The sequence below is a fragment of the Mobula hypostoma genome, chromosome 5 (genome assembly GCF_963921235.1).
Source record: "Mobula hypostoma chromosome 5, sMobHyp1.1, whole genome shotgun sequence".
Lineage (NCBI taxonomy): Eukaryota > Metazoa > Chordata > Chondrichthyes > Myliobatiformes > Myliobatidae > Mobula > Mobula hypostoma.
The window spans coordinates 79,689,157-79,710,319 of NC_086101.1; the positions used below are offsets into that span (position 1 = coordinate 79,689,157).

The 21,163-nt window shown below is 39.4% G+C and overlaps 1 protein-coding gene across 2 annotated transcripts in view; it reads right to left on the reverse strand.

Annotated features, from left to right (window-relative positions):
• Window positions 1–739: 739 nt before the first annotated feature.
• Window positions 740–21,163, reverse strand: part of LOC134346848 (activin receptor type-2A-like) — a 150,377-nt gene continuing 129,953 nt past the window's right edge. For both annotated transcript variants that reach the window (XM_063048599.1, XM_063048598.1), the window contains 3 exons: window positions 19,438–19,576; window positions 9,819–9,949; window positions 740–5,385 (listed from right to left, as the gene is read on the reverse strand). In XM_063048599.1, coding sequence (XP_062904669.1) covers window positions 5,191–5,385; window positions 9,819–9,949; window positions 19,438–19,576 — 465 coding nt within the window. In that variant the 3' untranslated portion in view covers window positions 740–5,190. The remainder of the gene's footprint in view (window positions 5,386–9,818; window positions 9,950–19,437; window positions 19,577–21,163) is intronic.

Consider the following 21,163-nt stretch of genomic DNA (forward strand, 5'->3'; position numbering starts at 1 on the left):
ACCAAATCACAGCTATGTAAGTAATTGCAATTTCTATGTGGATGAATGATACAAACCACACTCTGTAGAACAAGTGCCCAGTAGAGAAAAATCTCCCTGGCAAAAAATCAACTTGTGTTTTTTGAGATGGGCACCAGTTGACGATGGCTGTACAAGTGGGCATGTAGAATATATACACCATTGCATTTGCCCTTTATTCCCTCTCTGTTTGAGGTATGGGGACAGATTTTCCTGTATTGATACCACAATTTTCTTGTCTGAGCCTATGCATTAAATTTTCAGTACATTAAGCAATTTAATGTTAAAAACAAGCACTTGTTTTATGCATATTAATCCAGTGAGTGCTTGATTTTTAAATTTAAAAAAACTGTTTTGTACTTCTGGTGAAAAAAAAATTACAATAGGGAGAAAAAACTGTTGCAAAAATAAATTGAAATTACCTGAAAGTTAGAAATGTTATTCCTAAATTTTCATTGGTGAATAACCCGTTTATAATAAAACACATGTACAGCAAAATTTTTGATTTTTTTTTAAAGTTTGCATAGCCTTATCTTGTAATCTTGTAATCTGAGATACCTGAAGGTTATTGCTGTTCTGCAATGTTGCTGTTTACAGTACACCAACTGAAGCAAGCTTGTGAGAGAAGTCACTGGTGCTAAAATTCAGGGACTAATGATAGCAAGTACCAAGAATATTTAAAAAAAAACACTTGAGGAACTTGAGAAAATATTAGCTTGTGCTCAAGTTTTTAAAAAAATCAGGTGCTTTGGAATTATAAGATTGTATGACTCTTGGACCACCCTCTCAGGCAATCGCTTCCAAATGGTAACAGCTCACTGGATGGAAAGATCCCCTCTAAAACTCTTGCTTCTCTGTGCCTTCTGGTTATAGATATCTTTACACTGGGGAGAAAGTTACTACTGTCTTCCTCTCTATTAATCTCCACTCAGCCTTCTTTGCAGCAAGGAAAACAAACCTAGACTATCAGTCTTATTCAATACCTGAGACACCCCATCCTCAGTTCCATTCTGGTGAACGTCACTGGCTTTGGTCTTAATCTAAATATGCTTAAAGATTCTTTAGGGTTTTTCCTTGATCTCATTTGCCAGTGATATTTCATGTTCCTCAAAAATTCTTCTTAACCACCATTGCTACATTCACATTCTCCCAAAGAGCCTTCCCTATTTTCTATACTCTAAAACTACCCTACCCTACCTTTTCTTTCTTCATAAAATCTTTGATGTCCATTCACATCTAGGATTCCACACTCACTTTTACAGTAACATGTTGGCCTTGAACTTTCACTCACTTTTATGATGCCATTTGTCGGGTGTAGACCAACCCACAAATAGCATTTTTGTTGAAATTAACTTTCCCCTAATTTAGGGCCAGAAATTTTGCTCCTTTCCATAATTAATTTAAAACTTGTATATTGTCATTGTGTCCACTGATACTTCATCCAATTGCCCAGCTTCATCATACAGGAGAATGACAATGACAAGAAAATCTGCAGAGTTTGGAACTCCAGAGCAGCACACAAAAAATGCTGTGGGAACTCAGCAAGTCAGGCAGCATCTACGGAAAAGAGTAAACAGGCGACAATTCCAGCCAAGACCCTTCTTCAGGACTCATTTCCATAAGTACTCTTTTCCATAGACGCTGCCTGACCTGCTGAGTTCTTCCAGCATTTTGATTGCATTGCTCGGGAGGGTTAGGTTCCCTGGGATTCGGGGGGAGCTAGCAAGGTGCATTCAAAAGTGGACTGATTATTGGAAGCAGAAGTTGATGGTTGAATTTTGAATCTCTGACAGAAGCCTGTGACTAGTGAAGTGCGCCAGGTCTCAGTGTTTGACTGGCTATTATTTATGTAAATGATTTGCATCATATGGCATGATTAGCAAGCTAAACTGGGATGTGTTGATAGTGAAGTAGGTTACAATGAACAGAGATCTTGATCAGTTTGGGAGATGGGCTAAGGAATGGCAAGAGGATTTTAAACTTATCCAAGTGTGATGTGTTGCATTTTGGACAGTCAAACCAGTGTTTTATTTATACAATGAATGATAGGGTTCCACGTGTTGCGGACCAGAGGAACCTGGGAGTAGAAGAGCAAAAGTTGAATGCAGCAATGAAAGGATTTAGCTTGCTGGCCTTCACCGGTCAGGGCATCAGGTTCAAGAATACAGACAGTATGTTGCAGTTATACAAGTCTTCGGTGAGGTCGCACAAGGAGCATTGTGAAGAGTTTTGATCACCCTGTTGTAGGAAAGACATCGTCAAGCTGGAGAGACTGCAGAAGAAATTTACAAGGATGCTGCTTGGACAAGATGGAAAGGTTGACCATGCTGGATCTTTAATTCCTGCAGTGCAGGAGAATGGGGAGGGGGTGGTAGTGACTGCAGAAACTTGTTAAATTATGAGGCGAATGTGCAAGGTAAGCAGTCATAATATTTTCTCCCAAAAGTTTATGTTTTGGATTAAAATATTCTGCATTTTTTAGTCCAAAACTAGAGGGCACAGATACAAGATAAGGGAGAGATTTAAAAAGAAACCTGAGAAGTCGCTTCTTTACACAGAGGGTAGTGGGTATCTGGTAACAGCAGCCCTAGGAAATGGTCAAGGAGGTTACAATTGCACAATTCCACAATTCCAGAGGCACTCTGATAGCTACACAGAGGAGAGGCACTTGCAGAGAGGATACTGTGGTTGGAATGCTTCCATGCTGTGTCACTCTTTGGCTCTAAGGCCCACAGAGCCCCTTTTGCAGATTTCCCTAGGATATCCTGCCTTGTTACTGCTGTGACAGTGTCATTAATCATCACTGCAATACCAACTCCTCTTTTATATCCCCCTCTGCACCTCACCATGCCTGAAGATTCTATACCCTGGAAGATGGAGACACCGATTTTGCTCCTACTTCAACAATGTCCCGGTGATAGCTACAACACTGCAACCCCAAGTACCAGTTAAACTCCTTACAGTAAAATCAATGCAATTTAACTCACCAGACCTTCAGCCTACAAGGCAGATCTAGTTATTCTTGTATATTCCCTCCCAGCTCCACAATCCTTTTGCATTCCATTCTCCTACTAAATTAGTTTAGGACCTCTCCTACAGCATGAGCAGAACTCCCACAAGGATTTTGGGCCCATTCTGATTCAGGTGCAACCCATCCTCCTGTACAGATCCCACATATGTTAAAAATGCTCCCAATGATCCAAAAATCCAAAGACCTCCCTCCTCCCTTTAGCTATCCATTCTTCTGACATACTCTCCTATTCCTCCACTCAGTAGTGCAAGACACTGGAAGCAACCCAGAGTTTACAACCTTACAGACTCTGATATTTAATCTACTACCTACATCCTTTAATTTATTTTGCAGGATCTCATCCTTCTCTCTACAATATCACTGGTACCATTGTGTTTAACCTCTAGCTGGTTACTCACTCTCTTTAGAATATTGAGACTTTTTAAAACATGACTTTTTTCCCATTCATTTACAATAATTATTCTCAAAATGAAGTTAACCATAATTGAGGACATTTGTTATAATACTCAAGTATAGCCTGATGAGTGATCCTAATGTAAAGTTGGCAGAAATGTAGGAAAGACTTTAGTGTCATCTATCCAGAATATTTGGCACCTAATCACTACTTGCAGTCGGTGGAGGTTTATTGGTCTTGGTGATCACCCACGTTATACAGTTTTCTACTGAGGCATTTAGGTGACCTGTAACAATGCAATGCATGGTTTACACTTGGTTAAATGTAATTGAACCCTGGCCCTGAAATAGGTAAATTGAGCAGCAAATGCAGTGGTGAATTTTGACATGTCAGTTTGCAATAAGTATAAAACTGTTGTATTACAGAGGAACAGAAGTTAGTACCTGTCAGTTGTTTACGTATCCATTGCATATATTATTTCTTTAAAACAAAAACCTCTGTTGCCTTGTAAGTTTTCCTAGGTTTACTGAAATGGCACTGAGATTAGTGTAGGATTGTCACCACAACTCAAAACAGAGAGGGTTTCAGGTAACAAATTCCTGAGGTTATGTTGGTACAGTGACACAGTAGATTAATGACTGCATTTATAATAGGTATGCAAAATCACTTTACATGTGTAATAAAAGAAAACAAAAGGATATATTACTTTCCAAAATAAAAGCATTCAAATTTTTAAAAAACACCTCCAGTGTTAACTATATCTTGCAAATTTAAAAACAGAACAGCATGCGTAAATCTTCCAACTCTCTATAGACACAGCAAATCTAAAATAAGTGCTTATGAAAGCCAATTTTGGGCAAAAAGATATTTCCAAAGCTTCGCGTAGCAAAGGAGCTATTAAAAGCGGACAACTGCATGATAAAAATTACCTGGAGCATGTACAACAAGGCAGAAGCACTTTTTTGAACAGCCTTCTCCCATTGGCATAGAAAGGTATAGTTTACTCTTTTTAAATTGTAGTGAATTAATACACAAATCACATTAAGGTCAACTGTCAATTAAAGTCAGTTAGTGTTAAACTAAAATTTCTAATATAGTTTATCAAATATGGAAACTGAGGTATACCTGGTTGAGGGAGGTTTATGGTTACAATGTAATGCTTGAAGCTTCTTTGCTATGTCCCAAAAAACCTTGATTTGTTTATACGTATAACAGCAGCACACTGAACATTCACAAGCTATGTCATATTGGCATTACAATAGTTCTTTGTGAACGCAAATATTAAATGCAATAAAAATGAATCGCACTTCTTTCTGAAATCAAATGTACTATTGTTAAAAATTAACAGTAACCCATCTGAGTGACTGAGACATCTTCATGATAAGCCAGTTATCTGATGCACTCCTTTTACTTAAGCGCACGCTGTCAAATTTGAGAGCAACGTTTGACGCATGCTTAGCTTTATTTGCTGGAAGTAAGAGTTACCTTCCAGTATCCCGAGTGATGCGTGTAATGAATTAGTAAGTGATCTTTCCAACAATCACTTATCTTCAACATCACCTCTGACTGACTCACTGACTGTAGTACCTGTTGCCTCCATTGTCCACTTGCCACTGCAATGGCTATCAGTTCTGTTAAGTGCGTAAGGACAAGATACTGAAATGTTTGTTGTAACCAGTGAAATAAATTCAGGAGATAGCAGCTCTACTGCAGAGTCTGATGGTCTGGTTTATGACATCTGAAACCATCATAGACTAGATTCTTTGGGTGGAAAGTCAACATTTGTAACCATAGTGACTACTGTCACTATGTTGTCTGTAGTAATTGTGCTCATAAGTCTTCGCATCTGAGTGATACGTTCTGCAACACAACCTGCCGACAGTCTTGCTTCTGCATCATGATCCCAACATTCTTCTATTGTCTCACACAACATGGCCATTCCCTATGACAGGAAAAATAAACACATTGGAAAAGTTTTCAATGAATGAACAAACTCAGGAAAAAAAACTGTAAGTATTATAAATACAGTAATATAAGACTAAATTGGTCATCCTGAGGAAAAAAGTTCAGCTTACTGTAGTTAAAAAAAGGTCCCAGTGGATTCCAATATAAATCACTTTGCAATGCCTCAAAAGACTCCCATATAGATAAATTATAGCAGCCATATAATGCAATACAGGCATAAATATGAGGGGTGAGAAAAAAGGGCAGCAAAATCTATCCAAAGTATGCTGAACCAGATTAGGTTTTATAACATATACTTGTTTCACAGTCACTACTATCGATACTACCTTATGTTGTGTATTTAATATTTCAGTAATTTGAGTAATACTGTAAATTTTGGTTAAGCATTCTTCATTGTTTACATGAATGGCATGTCATCATGCCACCAGTAAAAACAAAACTAGAGTACACACCTTATTCCCGGTTCCATGTTTTCTTTTAATTAGTTATATGTTTTGGAATTACAAGCATAACAGTGGCGATAAGGAAGTTTTAAGTGAACCTAAGATGACTACCTATCTTCCTGTTGAAGTGCAGTGACACATTAAGAGTAAAATAAAAACAAAGCGAGACTTTGAGTTAAAAACACAGTACTTGGTTCACTTGGAGGGGGACAAAGCAGGTCAAGTTTAAAAATAGGCAGAAAATGTACAAGTCCATAGGTTCATAAACAGTGAATACTGGCTGATAATAATAATGCTTTTTTTTAAAAAGCCAAGATAGCTGGCTACATCAGAAAGATGGATGCGTTCAGCTGCACAAAAGATAACTGGCTGCTGTATATGAAACTAATTGAGCAGTACGTTCAAGCAAATTACAATAGCCAATGAGAAGTGAATGCCAGTTTTGCTGAGTGTACAAGGTGGAAGAGAATACACTTTGCTTAGAAGTTTAACTGCTCCAATCAAATCAGCCAAAATGAGCTTGCTGATATCATGAAAATAATGCAGGAACATTTAAAACCAAAACCACTGTTGATTGCAGAATGCTTTAGGTTTCATAAGGGAACCAAAAAGGAAGGAGAGTCCATTTCAGCGTATCCGCCTGAATTGAACAAGTTGTCTGAGTTCAGTTCAGTGATTGTTGCACTAAGACAGTGGTTCCCAACCTCCGGGCCGCGGACCGATACCGATCCGCGAAGCATGCAGGGGTGCCGCAGTAGCCCGGATGCACCCAGCACAGCTTTAAGAAAAAAGCCGAAATAAACAACGGTTGTTAATTTCGGCTTTTTTCTTAAAGATCTGCTGGGTGCGTCCTGGCTACCACGGCACCCCTGCATGTTTCGCGGATCGGTATCAGTCCGCAGCCCGGAGGTTGGGGACCACTGCACTAAGAGATTGCTTAGTTTGTGGAATCTTGCAAGACAGCATTCAAAAACAGCTAACTGAAGTACAACTCATTTAAAGAAGCAGTTAAAATTACTGTATCAATGGAAACGGCAGGTACAGACGCAGTTGAGTTGCAGTCAGAAATTGTAATGTCTAAACAGAAACTTGCTTGACTGAACAAATAGTGTTACCATTGTGGCAGGGGCTCCCATACATCAGACCAATGCAGGTTTAAAGGTGAAAATTGCAGAAAGTGCAACAAAACAATGACACATACAAACAGTATGTCAGGTAGACAAAGATAAATAGGCTGCACGGGGAAAAGAAAAAGAGCACTAATCTGCATGGAATTGATGAAAAGTCTGATAATGATGAGAGTGACACAGAACTGAGTAGCCTTGAGATTTACAATATGAGAATCTGCATGTGACAAGCAGTATGGCTTACAACAGAAGTGAACAGCAAGTTAATTATAATGGAATGGACACTGGCTCGGCTATTTCAGTTATTCCACAAAATGTGTTTGAACAGTATTTCAAAGATACTGAACTGAAGCCTGCACATATCCAACTAAGATCTTATACTAGAGAAAAGGTAACGCCTGTGGGAATGACATTCATAACAGCGAAATAAACACAAAACAAGTTTGTATGCGGTAAAACAGGAGGGCCAGCATTGTGGGGCTGTGACTGGCTGAAACAACTACAACTTAACTGGAGATCCATCCACTATTCGTATCCTCTGCAATAGAGTCAATTGAAAGTGAATTAAGAAAGATACTGGATGATGCCACAGCAGTGTGCAAAGATGGCTTTGGAAAACTCAAACATATCACGGGTAAAATAGTGTTAAATGAAAATAAAATACCCAAGTTTTACAAATACAAAGCCTATGCACTTCCTTTTATCATCCATGATAGAGTAGCCAGTGAGCTAGATTGTATGGAGGCTGAAGGAATTCTTTCCAAAATTGAGTGGTGCCCATGGGCAACACCAGTGGTTCCAAGTAGCCAAGAAGAATAGATCTGTCATGATCTGTAGTGATTTTCAGGGTCATCATCAACCCAGTACTGAAAATAGCCCAGGATTGAGGCTGTCTATGCAAACTTTTCTGGAGAGAAACACTTCGGCAAAGTAGATATTGGCCCAGGCACTTGGTGTTCATTGTTATCGTTAAGGGTGGCAAGGAACATCTCCAAAATCTCAAGACAGCGTGAAAAAGATTTGACGATTATGGCTTAGAGCGTGAGGAAACAAGTGTGAATAAGAAGATGGAATTCAAAAGGGCAACCAATCATAGAAATGCTGGTGGATTGTCCCATTTACCTTTGAAAAAGGAAATACCTGAAAAATTTACTTAAGACGACACTCCTCTGATGTATTCTCTCTAATGCAAGTTGATAGTCTCCCTAATACAGCAGAGATGATCCAAAGGGAAACAGAAAAGAGTCCACACTGTCTCAGGTGCACACAGCAACTCGAAACAGTTGGAATGTACAACAGAAATTACAGTTCCCCCATTTTTACCAGTGTCAGAAGGAACTTGCATTATGTGGGGATTGAGAGTTATTGTACCATCCAAACTGAGAGCTGAAGTGTTAGAGGAGCTACATGCCAGTCATCTAGGTGTGGGCAAAATGAAAGCATTGGCTCAAAAGTTTGTCTGGTGGCCTGGGACAGATTAGCAAATGGAGGAGCTTGCAATGCACTGTTTGGGATGCCAAAACGTCCAGAACTGTCAGAATCACTTTCTGCAGTTCCAGAGTCAACTCCTACAACCACTACAGAGGAAACTAGTGCCCAAGATTGTTTCACAGACACAACTCTCACCTGCCAAGCAGATTGACCCCCTTATCACGAAAGAAGACATCTCACAAGAGGAAGACACCCTCCACAGCAATTTAATCTTTAGGCCAGAATAGGACAACTTAAAGTTTACTATACCATAGATGCCTTAATAGTAGTTGTATTTTATAGTATTCTGTATATATCATATATGTATACAAGTTGTGATGCAATCTATATTTTGTTGGAGTTTATAGTTAGGCAGGGAGGAGTGCTGTGTATTCAATATTTCAGTAACGTAGTAAATATATTGTTTGATTAAGCACTCTGTTGTTTACATAATTCTTTATGGGTTATATGTAAAAGTACATGAATGGCATACGTCATCATGTCTCCACATCACAAGTGCACGCCTTGCTAAAGTAAAAACGAAACTGGAATACCTATGTTGTTATTCCTGGTTCCATGTTATCTTTCAATTAGTTTTGTGTTTTGGAATTACAAAACACAGCACCTTGGTATCCAAAATGATTTAATTAACAGAGTTTTGACTCTCTAGCTGTCATGGAGGGAACTGAACTCATGTCTCATGAATATTTGTCCAGGACTGCAGACAGCGCTAAGACATTATTAAATAGCATCAGCTCATCTTCCATAATGCTGCCTATTACTTCCAAAACATACAACTAAAAATATTCAGACTGAGCTTCTTTTAAATGGCAGGGAACAAGACTTATGAGTGCTGCAGCATATGAGGCATATGAGACAACACAAAATGTTGGAGGACCTTAGCAAGTCAAGCAGCATCTACAGAGGGGAGTTGGGGGGGCTACTGCTTAGGATTGAAATAAGCTGCAGAAAGTTGTAAACTAGTAAGATCCATCATGGGACTACTGGGCTCCATAGTATCCAGGGCAGCTTCAAGGAGTAATGCCTCAAAAAGACGGCATCCATCATTAAGGGCCCCATCCATCCATGACATGCCCTCTTCTCACTGCTATCATCAGGGAGGAGGTACAAAAGCCCAAAGGCACACACTCAGTGATTCAGAAACAGCTTCTGCCATCCAGTTTTGGAATGGACATTGAACCCTTGAACAGTAGCTCACCAATTTTTATTTCTATTTTTGTAATATATATATTTACTGTAATTTGTGCTATTTTCTATTATGTATTGCATTGTACTGCCGCCACAAAAGCAACAACTTATGCCAGTGATGTTAAACCTGATTCTGATGATCTACAGATAAATACACTTACAGCATGCTTTTGCCAATATTCTCTAAAAACAGGCCTCATCTTCTTGTGCACAACCACCTCTTGCATATCTTCAAGGGATGGATGCTGTCCCACTTCTTCTTCAAATGGCAACATATATTCATCTACTGGCCCTGAGGGTCAAACAAGAAGTACATTCATTGACAGTTCTAAATGAAAGCAGGATTACATTTATGCTGGTTTAAGGATTAGTAAAATAGTAATTAAAGTAATGCAGTAATACTTAACCAGATCTTGAAACCATTTAGCAAACTTCAAAATAGAATATCTCTGGATAAATGAAGATGATGTCCTGAAAAATCCTTATCATAATGAACTTGCAAAGGAAATATTTTTAAGTGAATCCAAGAACGTATTTAGCACTTTTAACAAAAAAACTATTACTTAGCAATCATGAGAAGGAGGTTTTAAGCCTGAATTTGAAAATCATGACTGCTAATATCAGATTTGAATATACTCAAGCAAAAAATACCAAGATGCAAAATATATATAAAGTATGCATAACTTGCTAATAAGCAAAATGTAGTTATGTGTTTGTGGGTAAATACACAGGTACTGACAGCTTAATATCCTCTGAACAACTGAAAGGACAAAATTGAGCAAAAGGCAGACATGGCAAAAAATGAAAAGGGAAATATCAACTACAAGTGAGAAAATACCCAGCATGGAAACAGACCCATCTACCCTGAGCCAACATCAACCATTAAGCACGCATTTCTACTAATCCCATTTTTTATTCTCTCCACATTTTTCCATCAACTGTCCCCAGATTCTATCATCCAGCTACAATAGGGGCAATTTACGATGGCCACTCAACCTAGCAACCCACTCACATTCAGGATGTGGAGGAAACAGGAGCAATTGGATGAAATACATAGTCACAACAAAAATACACAATCTGTAGGTTGGAATCAAACCTAGGTCAGTGGAACTACCGGGCAGCAGCTCTACCAGCTGCACTACCCTTTATCCTTTAATATTTACCTACCCAAAGTAAATACTGCAGTTTCATGGATCTGATTTTTTTTCTGTGACATTATGAAGGTTGCATTTATGTCAATGACTGCTTAGAGTTGATTTTTCTTTTTCACTTTTGCCATGCCTTTCCCCATCCCTCCCCTCATCTTCTTGCTCAATTCTGCTCTGTCAGTTGGTCAAAGGATTCTAACCTGTCAGACCCTTGATATTTCCTATACAGGTAATACAAGCTGGGGGCACTTTGGAAAACTTCACTCATTAGATTCAATTTTCAGGCAGCCCTTTGACTGTGCATTTTTCCGAAAACAGAGAACATCTCCTCTTCATAACTCATGTTCTCAGCATTATTTTTTATCTGCAGTTTGTTTTCTTTTGCACATTGGTCGTTTGTTAGTCTTTGTTTATCTATTGCTTTGTGTTAATTCTATTGTATTCTTTTATTTTTCCTGTAAATGCCTTAAAGAAAATGAATCTCAAGGTAGTATATCATAGCATACATGTACTTTGATTAATAAATTTACTTTGAACTTTTAAGCAGTGCATCCCAGGACGTTCTGGGATCTCCCTCAGATCCTTTCTAAATTTCCTAACTCTTGCCCTATAAGACAAGGTTTTCTCTTTAACTCTGTACATGTGACAATAATAAACCAATTCCAATGTCCTCTAGCTTTATCTACTGTGATTTCCTGCAGTCCATCCTTTCTATACCCCCTCATAACTAATGTATACATTAATCACAACTCCTCTTAACCTCCGCTGCTCCAGGGAAAATTGACCTGGCCTCTGCAGCCTCGCACAACCAAAATGCTCCATTCAGGGCAACATCCTGGTGAATCTCCTCTGTAACCTCTCCGGTGATATCACATCTTTGTTGTTGTGTGGCGATCAGAATGAGACATTGCTTTGCAAAATTCTATATTATTAAATAATTTAAATTCTTCAGCTGCAACTGAGGAATTTAAATTCCCCCAGGCCAGAGACTTGGACCCTGGCCTCTGGGCTACTACTCAGGGCAACTTAACTGTTGTTCCTTCACTGCACCCTGCACCATTATAGAGTGCCTTGCCAATCAGCTAAGGTGGGTGTCAGTCATAATAACCATAAATACTGTGTCAACTGCCCCGAGCCTGCACTTTCGGCACTGTGTAAGGCAGCTGCCATTTCAGGAGGCCTCTTCAGCATCTACAGACTGTGACAGAATAACTCAATTTACCCGACTAACTTCAACACCATACCACTACCCAGAACTGGCATTTGGATAAAACGTACATCATTCACAAGATCTATTGGAGTAACCTATCAAGACTTCAGCATCTCTGACCAGCTACCTCTACAACCAGGACAGAGAAGGCTATCATATACTTAATGAGTCTATCACTAAAGGGACAGATACACAGCATAGAAACGAGCCTTATTCAATCTTCTACCATCTGGCAGGATTGACAGAAACACCTCTGCAGATATGCAGACTGAAAAACAGCTTTTTCCCCAATGATAGCCATGCAACTGAACAATGCCGTCCCCCAACCATGGATAGTTCAAGGCACTACAAACAATTTGAAAGCACAATATATGTGTATGTGCGATATTTAGGTTTAATGTGGCAGCTACCTTCCTTTGATTTCAGAACTCTTAAATATCAGCTTTAATTCCTGATGCTATTTCATATTTAATCATTGCATTTTATAACATGGGCATGTGCAATACTCAAAACTGGCAGCTTCTGTTGCTGTTAATTTTAGAATTGTTTGCTTTTAATTCAGTTGCAACTTAGATGTCATGCTAAATAACTCTGACGTTAGTTTAAATGCAGTCATTGTGTTTTTAGTAATTGAATTGCCAGTATGCTATTTTACACTGAATGGAGGAGCACTGCAATCTCATTGTCCTCACAATGACAATAAAGCTCTAACAACAACTAACATGGCTTTGACACACCACATTCATAGCAGCTGCTTTGTCCCGTTTGCATTAGGTTTGGGTCCTTCTTTGCCGGTGTAAATGCCTCAAACATTCAATCCAACTCCACCATAATCCTCCAGCACCAAGTGCCAGGCATCAACCACTGTGTAAAAATATTCCCCTCAGATCCCATTTAAAAAACCTTCTCATCTGTGCTCTAATTTTTTGATAGCTTTGTTTGTTTGCTTATCTATTTAGTTACTGAGAGACAGCATGGAATAGGTCCTTCTGGCCCTTAGAGCCGCGTTGCCCAGCAGTCCCCCAATCTAACCTTAGCTTACTCATGGGACAATTCACGATGGCTGATTACCCTACCAACCAGTATGTCTTTGGACCGTGGGAGGAAACTGGAGCACCTGGAGGAAACAGACATGGTCAGGGGAGAACATACAAATTCCTTACAGTCAGTGGTGGGAATTGAACCCCGGTGGATGGTAAAGCATTTTGCTGCACTACCTACCATAGGAACCTCCTTAGCTACCTTATTTATGCTTCTGATAATTTTCTGGCAGCTCACTCTTAACCTCCTTTACTCACAACGCCCTGCTAAGTCTTCTCTGCCTCTCTCTCCAGCACAAACACATTATTCCTATCATGTAGCAGCCAAAACTACACAGAATACTACAAGTACAGCATAACCAGTATTTAGTAAAGTTGCTATATAATATCTCAATTCACATTCTGTGCCCTAACCTATGAAGACTAGCATGCATATATCATTGTTCATCACCTCGTGTCCTATCATTTAGTGTGCATGTTCTACCCATATTTGACATTGGAAAATGTATCACTGTACACTGGTAGGCTAAAAATTACTTCAGCCTATTCTCCAGCCACTTTTCATCTGATTTATATCCTGTTATCCTATACAAGGTATATCTTATTGCCTTAAGACAAACTTTCTTGCTATCTGTAACACCAACAATTTTTGGATCATTCACAAAACGTACTAACCACATCTCCTGCACTCAAGTTTAAGTTGATAATATAGAAACATAGAAAATAGGAGCAGGAATAGGCCATTCGGCCCTTCAAGCCTGCACCGCCATTCAGTATGATCATGGCTCATCATCCAACTCAGAACCCTGCACCAGCCTTCCCTCCATACCCCCTGATCCCCGTAGCCACAAGGGCCATATCTAACTCCCTCTTAAATATAGCCAATGAACTGGCCTCAACTGTTTCCTGTGGCAGAGAATTCCACAGATTCACCACTCTCTGTGTGAAGAAGTTTTTCCTAATCTCGGTCCTAAAAGGCTTCTCATTTATCCTCAAACTGTGACCCCTTGTTCTGGACTTCCCCAACATCAGGAACAATCTTCCTGCATCTAGCCTGTCCAATCCCTTTAGGATTTTATACGTTTCAATAAGATCCCCCCTCAATCTTCTAAATTCCAACGAGTATAAGCCTAGTCGATCCAGTCTTTCATCATATGAAAGTCCTGCCTTCCCAGGAATCAATCTGGTGAACCTTCTTTGTACTCCCTCTATGGCAAGGATGTCTTTCCTCAGATTAGGGGACCAAAACTGCACACAATACTCCAGGTGTGGTCTCACCAAGGCCTTGTACAACTGCAGTAGTACCTCCCTGCTCCTGTACTCGAATCCTCTCGCTATAAATGCCAGCATACCATTTGCCTTTTTTACCGCCTGCAATACCTGCATGCCCACTTTCAATGACTGGTGTACAATGACACCCAGGTCTCGTTGCACCTCCCCTTTTCCTAATCAGCCACCATTCAGATAATAATCTGTTTTCCTGTTTTTGCCACCAAAGTGGATAACCTCACATTTATCCACATTAAATTGCATCTGCCATGAATTTGCCCACTCACCTAACCTATCCAAGTCACCCTGCATCCTCTTAGCATCCTCCTTACAGCTAACACTGCCGCCCAGCTTCGTGTCATCCGCAAACTTGGAGATGCTGCATTTAATTCCCTCATCTAAGTCATTAATATATATTGTAAACAACTGGGGTCCCAGCACTGAGCCTTGCGGTACCCCACTAGTCACTGCCTGCCATTCTGAAAAGGTCCCGTTTATTCCCACTCTTCGTTTCCTGTCTGCCAACCAATTCTCTATCCACATCAATACCTTACTCCCAATACCGTGTGCTTTAAGTTTGCACACTAATCTCCTGTGTGGGACCTTGTCAAAGGCCTTTTGAAAATCCAAATATACCACATCCACTGGTTCTCCCCTATCCACTCTACTAGTTACATCCTCAAAAAATTTTATGAGATTTGTCAGACATGATTTTCCTTTCACAAATCCATATGATTTTGTCCGATGATTTCACCGCTTTCCAAATGCGCTGTTATCACACCTTTGATAACTGACTCCAGCATTTTCCCCACCACCGATGTTAGGCTAACCGGTCTATAATTCCCTGGTTTCTCTCTCCCTCCGTTTTTAAAAAGCGGGGTTACATTAGCCACCCTCCAATCCTCAGGAACTAGTCCAGAATCTAAAGAGTTTTGAAAAATTATCACTAATGCATCCACTATTTCTTGGGCTACTTCCTTAAGCACTCTGGGATGCAGACCATCTGGCCCTGAGGATTTATCTGCCTTTAATCCCTTCAATTTACCTAACACCACTTCCCTACTAACATATTTCCCTCAGTTCCACCACCTCACTAGACCCTCTGTCCCCTACTATTTCCGGAAGATTATTTATGTCCTCCTTAGTGAAGATAGAACCAAAATAGTTATTCAATTGCCATGTCCTTGTTCCCCATAATCAATTCACCTCTTTCTGTCTGTAGGGGACCTACATTTGTCTTAACCAATCTTTTTCTTTTCACATATCTATAAAAGCTTTTACAGTCAGTTTTTATGTTCCCTGCCAGTTTTCTCTCATAATCTTTTTTCCCTTTCCTAATTAAGCCCTTTGTCCTCCTCTGCTGAACTCTGAATTTCTCCCAGTCCTCAGGTGAGCCACTTTCTCTGGCTAATTTGTATGCTTCTTCTTTGGAATTGATACTATCCCTAATTTCTCGTCAGCCATGGGTGCACTACCTTCCTTGATTTATTCTTTTGCCAAACTGGGATGAACAATTGTTGTAGTTCATCCATGCGATCTTTAAATGCCTGCCATTGCATATCCACTGTCACAAACAACAAAAGGTCTCAACGACAATCCTTTTTTATACTGTTGTGCATTTAATATTTCAGTATTATGAGTAAGGGGTGTGTGTCTCATAGTCATACTTCATTGATCCTGGGGGAAATCAGTTTTCGTTACAGTTGCACCATAAATAATTAAATAGTAATATGTAAACTTTTCCAGGAAATAAGTCCAGGACCAGCCTATTGGCTCAGGGTGACTGACCCTCCAAGAGAGGAGTTGTAAAGTTTGATGGCCACAGGCAGGAATGACTTCCTATGACGCTCTGTGTTGCATCTCGCTGGAATGAGTCTCTGGCTGAATGTACTCCTGTGCCCACCCAGTCCATTATGTAGTGGATGGGAGACATTGTCCAAGATGGCATGCAACTTAGACAGCATCCTCTTTTCAGACACCACCGTCAGAGAGTCCAGTTCCATCCACACAGCATCACTGGCCTTACGAATGAGTTTGTTGATTCTGTTGGTGTCTGTTACCCTCAGCCTGCTGCCCCAGCACACAACAGCAAACATGATAGCACTGGCCACCAGACTCATGGAACATCTTCAGCATCGTCCAGCAGATGTTAAAGGACCTCAGTCTCCTCAGGAAATAGAGTCAGCTCTGACCCTTCTTGTAGACAGCCTCAGTGTTCTTTGACCAGTCCAGTTTATTGTCGCGTGTGTGTGTGTGTGTGTGTGTGTGTGTGTGTGTGTGTGTGTGAGTGAGAGAGAGATATATATTTATTAAGCATTGTTTAAGCAATTCATTACAGGTTAAATGTATAAATACATGACTTACATACGTTATCACATTAGCATCCGAAACATGCACACCTTCCTTAAAATAAACACAAAGTGAGACTCGCATTTCAGACTCCTGTGTCTACCTTTGAATTAGTTTAATGTTTTGGAGTTACAAAACCAATGGTCATATATGTTCAACCAGAAAGACATCCCTCCACAACTATCCTCTGTCTAACTTTATGCTGATTTTGCATCCAATTGGACAGATCACCTTGGATCACCTGCAAGCATCTTCCAAGTCACTTGCCATTTCCCTTGAAAATTTATTGTTATTTCCTTTCTCACTGCTGCTGCATCATTCCTCCAGCTTCTTGGTGACCAGTATTCAAATTACTGTCAAAGCATTTTGAATTCTGATTATTTTCACAGATTTTGCATTTTACTTTGATTAGATGTTTGTACTAAATGAGCTTACTGAATCTAGTCACAACCGAGATTCATTTGCTCAACAAATTGGGAAATAAAGCAGTTATGCTATTTTGACCTGTCTTCATCAAGTTCAAAGAGGTATACTTACAAAAGATGCCACAAATTTCTTGAATGCTTGCTTACTGAGTATTTGTAGATAATTGGAAATCTAAAATAATAGTACTAGCTCAAGTTCAGTGCATTGCCATTCAACCATATACATGTAAACTGCCAAACAAAACACTGCTCCTCCGGACCAAGGTGCACCAGACAGTAGATATAACTCACCCACACAACACAAAATAATATCACAACAAATAAATTATACAAATAAATAATAAGGTGCATTTACAAAACAAGCTAAAAAGTAAACAGTATAATTCTCCTTTCAAGACACATTAATTGATAACTTCCTATTTATACTCTGGAAAATGCACAGCTAAAATCAAGAAAGTAATGAAGTGATAATTGATGACAAGAGCCCGTATATTAAAAAAATCTCAACTACTCTGAAGGAATTTTTCTTTCTTGCTGGAATAAGACCACAAGGCATAAGACACAAGAGCAGAATTAGGCCATTTGGCCCATCGAGTCTGTTCCATCATTCTATCATGGCTTACTATTATCTCTCTCAACCTCATTCTCCTGCTTTCTCTCTTTGGCGTTCTTACTAATCAAGAACTTATCAACCTCCACTTTAAATATACGTAATGAGCTGGGCTCCACAGCTGTCTGTAACAATGAACTGCAAAGATTCACCACCTTTCCGCTAAAGAAATTTCTCATTTCTGTTCTAAAGGGATATCTGAGGCTGTGCCCTCGGGTCCTCGACTCTCCCATTACAGGACCCATGTTTACGCTACCTATGCATTTCCAAGGTCATAAAATGACCTCAGTCATGAGCCTCTCCAGCTTGCTTTCCAAAACTAACTGGTGAGAAACTGCTTACAAAGGTAAATGCACTAGAGATGTGATTACTTTAACATGGAATTGACCTCAAGCATGCTATATTATTGTTGTCAAATGGTAGTACTTGGTATATTTCACAGGTCAACACAGCTCACACTTAAGACAATTAACAAAAATGCTTCAAGTTTAAACATGATGACAAGCAAAAGAACGAACGTAACTTGGGATACCAATAACTAAACTGAACAACTTTCATTACCTAATACAGAAGGTTGTGTTCAGCAATAATTCTTAAATTCTTAGATAGTGGTTGGGATGGGGGTAGGGAAACTATTTGCTTGTTGGATGGCTCTTTAAGCTGTATAATTCTGTGAAGAAAGTGAAAGAACTTGCTGAATAAGAGATAAACTGTGAAACTGACTGTCTGTTTTTCAATATTTTGATGAATACGCCAAGTTAATTGCAGTGCTGTCCTAGTAGCTTTCTGTGCAGGAACATTCTGTTGACATGGGCTTGAGCCAAGAAAGAAAAATTTCCATTACTCTTGCTTATTTCACAACCCTTAATTATCCCAATGTGCACTGTAGCTAATAAAACTACATTCTTAAGTGCATTCTCTGTTAACATGCAATCATTTTTGGAAACATAATATATATGACTATGAATTTCTATATGACAACCTTCCGCTGACTTTTGATACTCACCAAGCAATGACAGTCATTTTTTTTTAAGAACAATTGAATACTAAATATTAGCCAGGAATAATTGCCCTACTTCATCTAAGTGGAACAAACATGACTCAATCAGTAAAACAATTATCAGTGCAGTACTTCCTCATCATCATAATGGAGAACTGGCCTCAAACTCAACCCTGGTGTTCAAGGCTCTTCAGTGAGATTTGAAACCTCAACATTTTTGACACGCGAGTGAGTTTCCAATTGAGCATCAAGGGAGTCTGTATGATTGCCCAAAGTACGTAGATGAAGATGCAAGAAGTTTAAAATATTATTAGTATAGATGGATGCTTTATAGTTAATGTTAAAGCCATTTCCATGCAGTCGGATCTTATCTCTTTTTTTTGAGAGAAAGGCATTTTTGACACAGGAAGCAATTGTGCTTAATAGAATGGAAGAACTTGAAAGGCAGCTGGCCAAACCCAGGGAAATAAATTGTAAAACTAGATGTGGTGGGAGGCACAGCTGTTGATGGGATAAGTGCAAGCTGCAGCAAAGATCAGATGAGAACAGCTCAGTTCCATGCATTAAGTTCAAAATAATAGTTTTTAAGACAACCACCAAACCAGCATTAGATTTCCAAAGTTCCAGCAAAATAAAAAGCTTATTGTAAATTGCCACTTGTAAATTTTAACTGTATTGAGAGGCAACCACGTACCTTTTCACAATTGTTATGATTAAAGCCACACTTACCATCAGTAGCTGTGCACCTTGATGCCAATTCCCAGAGCACAAGACCCACTGAATACATATCTATCCTGAGGAATGCATCACGTTGAAAGTTAATGGCACCTTCCAAGACCTCTGGAGCCATGTACCTTCTGGTGCCAACCTTGAAAGAAGCAGAAGTACATGTATTTAAAAATCTTAAATATACAATTTTTGTTGAAGAAAGAGTAATGTGTCTTACATAGCTTCTCAAGACCTTTCAGCAGTCACAAAACTCTCCATTTGCTTTTAAATGTAATCATAATATTGTAGCAAATGTAACAGCCACATCATTATTCCAATAAGGAGCTATATTATGAACATTTGTCCAAATGCAAAATATAGACCTAATGTTCTATGGTAGGTTCATAGTTCAATGGGAGATAAAAGATAGATAGATCTGCACTCAATCTCTGCAATTCCTTTCCCCCTCCCCACCCTTGCAGATGCTGATCAACATGCTGAGCCTTGAAATTTTGTAAGTTTCTGTTGTAAATTTCTATAGATGTGCAGTGGAGAGCATTCTGACTGGATGCATCACAACCTGGTATGGAAGCTTAAATCCCCAGTATCGCAAGAGGCTGAAGAGGTAGGTAGTCTCAGGCAGCTCCATCAAGGATACAACCCTCACCACCACTGAAGACCTCTTTAAAAGACGATGCCTTAAGAAAGCAGCATCATTAGTAAGGATCCTCACCAATTGGGACATGCTCTCTTATTACTACCATTGGAGAGACAGTTACAGGAGCTGGAAGACCCTCACTCAGCAATTTACGAACAGCTGCTCCCCTTCTGCCATCAGATTTCTGAATAGTCCATATCCTCCATTCCTTTTTTTTTTGCATTAATTAAGTTTGTAATGCATAGTAATTTTTTTCTGCACTGTACTGCTCTACAAAGCAATACATCTCATGTTACATAAGTCAGTAATAATAAAGCTGATTCTGATAGTTGTGGACACAGCTCAACACATCACAAAACCAATCTTCACTCCATGGACTCTCAACATTTCTTACTGTGCCAGTAAAGCAATCAACATAACCAACTGCCCCATCCACCCTGTCTGGTATGGAGGGACTACTGCACGGGATCAGAAAAAGCTGCAAAAATTATAAACTCAGCCAACGCCATCATGGCCATTAGACTCCTTTACATCAAGGACATCTCCAAAAGGTGATGCCTCAGAAAGGTGGTACCCATCATTAAGGACTCCCATCACCCAGGACTTCTTATTACTACATTTTCTTCTTCTTCTTTATGTGCCTTGCGTGTTACATGCTTGGGTGATCATGGCTCTCCACATCGAATGATTCCTTGCAGCGTCAATGATATCTTGCACATTTAGATCTGTTAGTTCTTTCACAGTGCCCATATATTTTCTTTTTTGCCTTCCTCTATCGCGTTTCCCAGGCATACGGCCTTGTAATGTAAGGCATTCTATTTCTCCCTTTCTGATGACCTTGCCCAGGAAATTTAAGTTTCCTCTCATTTAATGTTCTCATTAAAGATCTTTTTGTATGGGCATGTTGGAATACTGTCTCATTAGTTACCCTATCTCTGTATGATATTTTCAGCATTCTCCTAAGAAACCACATTTCTGTTGCTTCTAAGTTTCTTTGGAGTTCTGGTGTTATAGTCCATGTTTCGGAAGCATACAGCAAGATTGCGCAGATGTAATATTTTAGTAGCCTCAGCCTTGTTGTCATAGAAA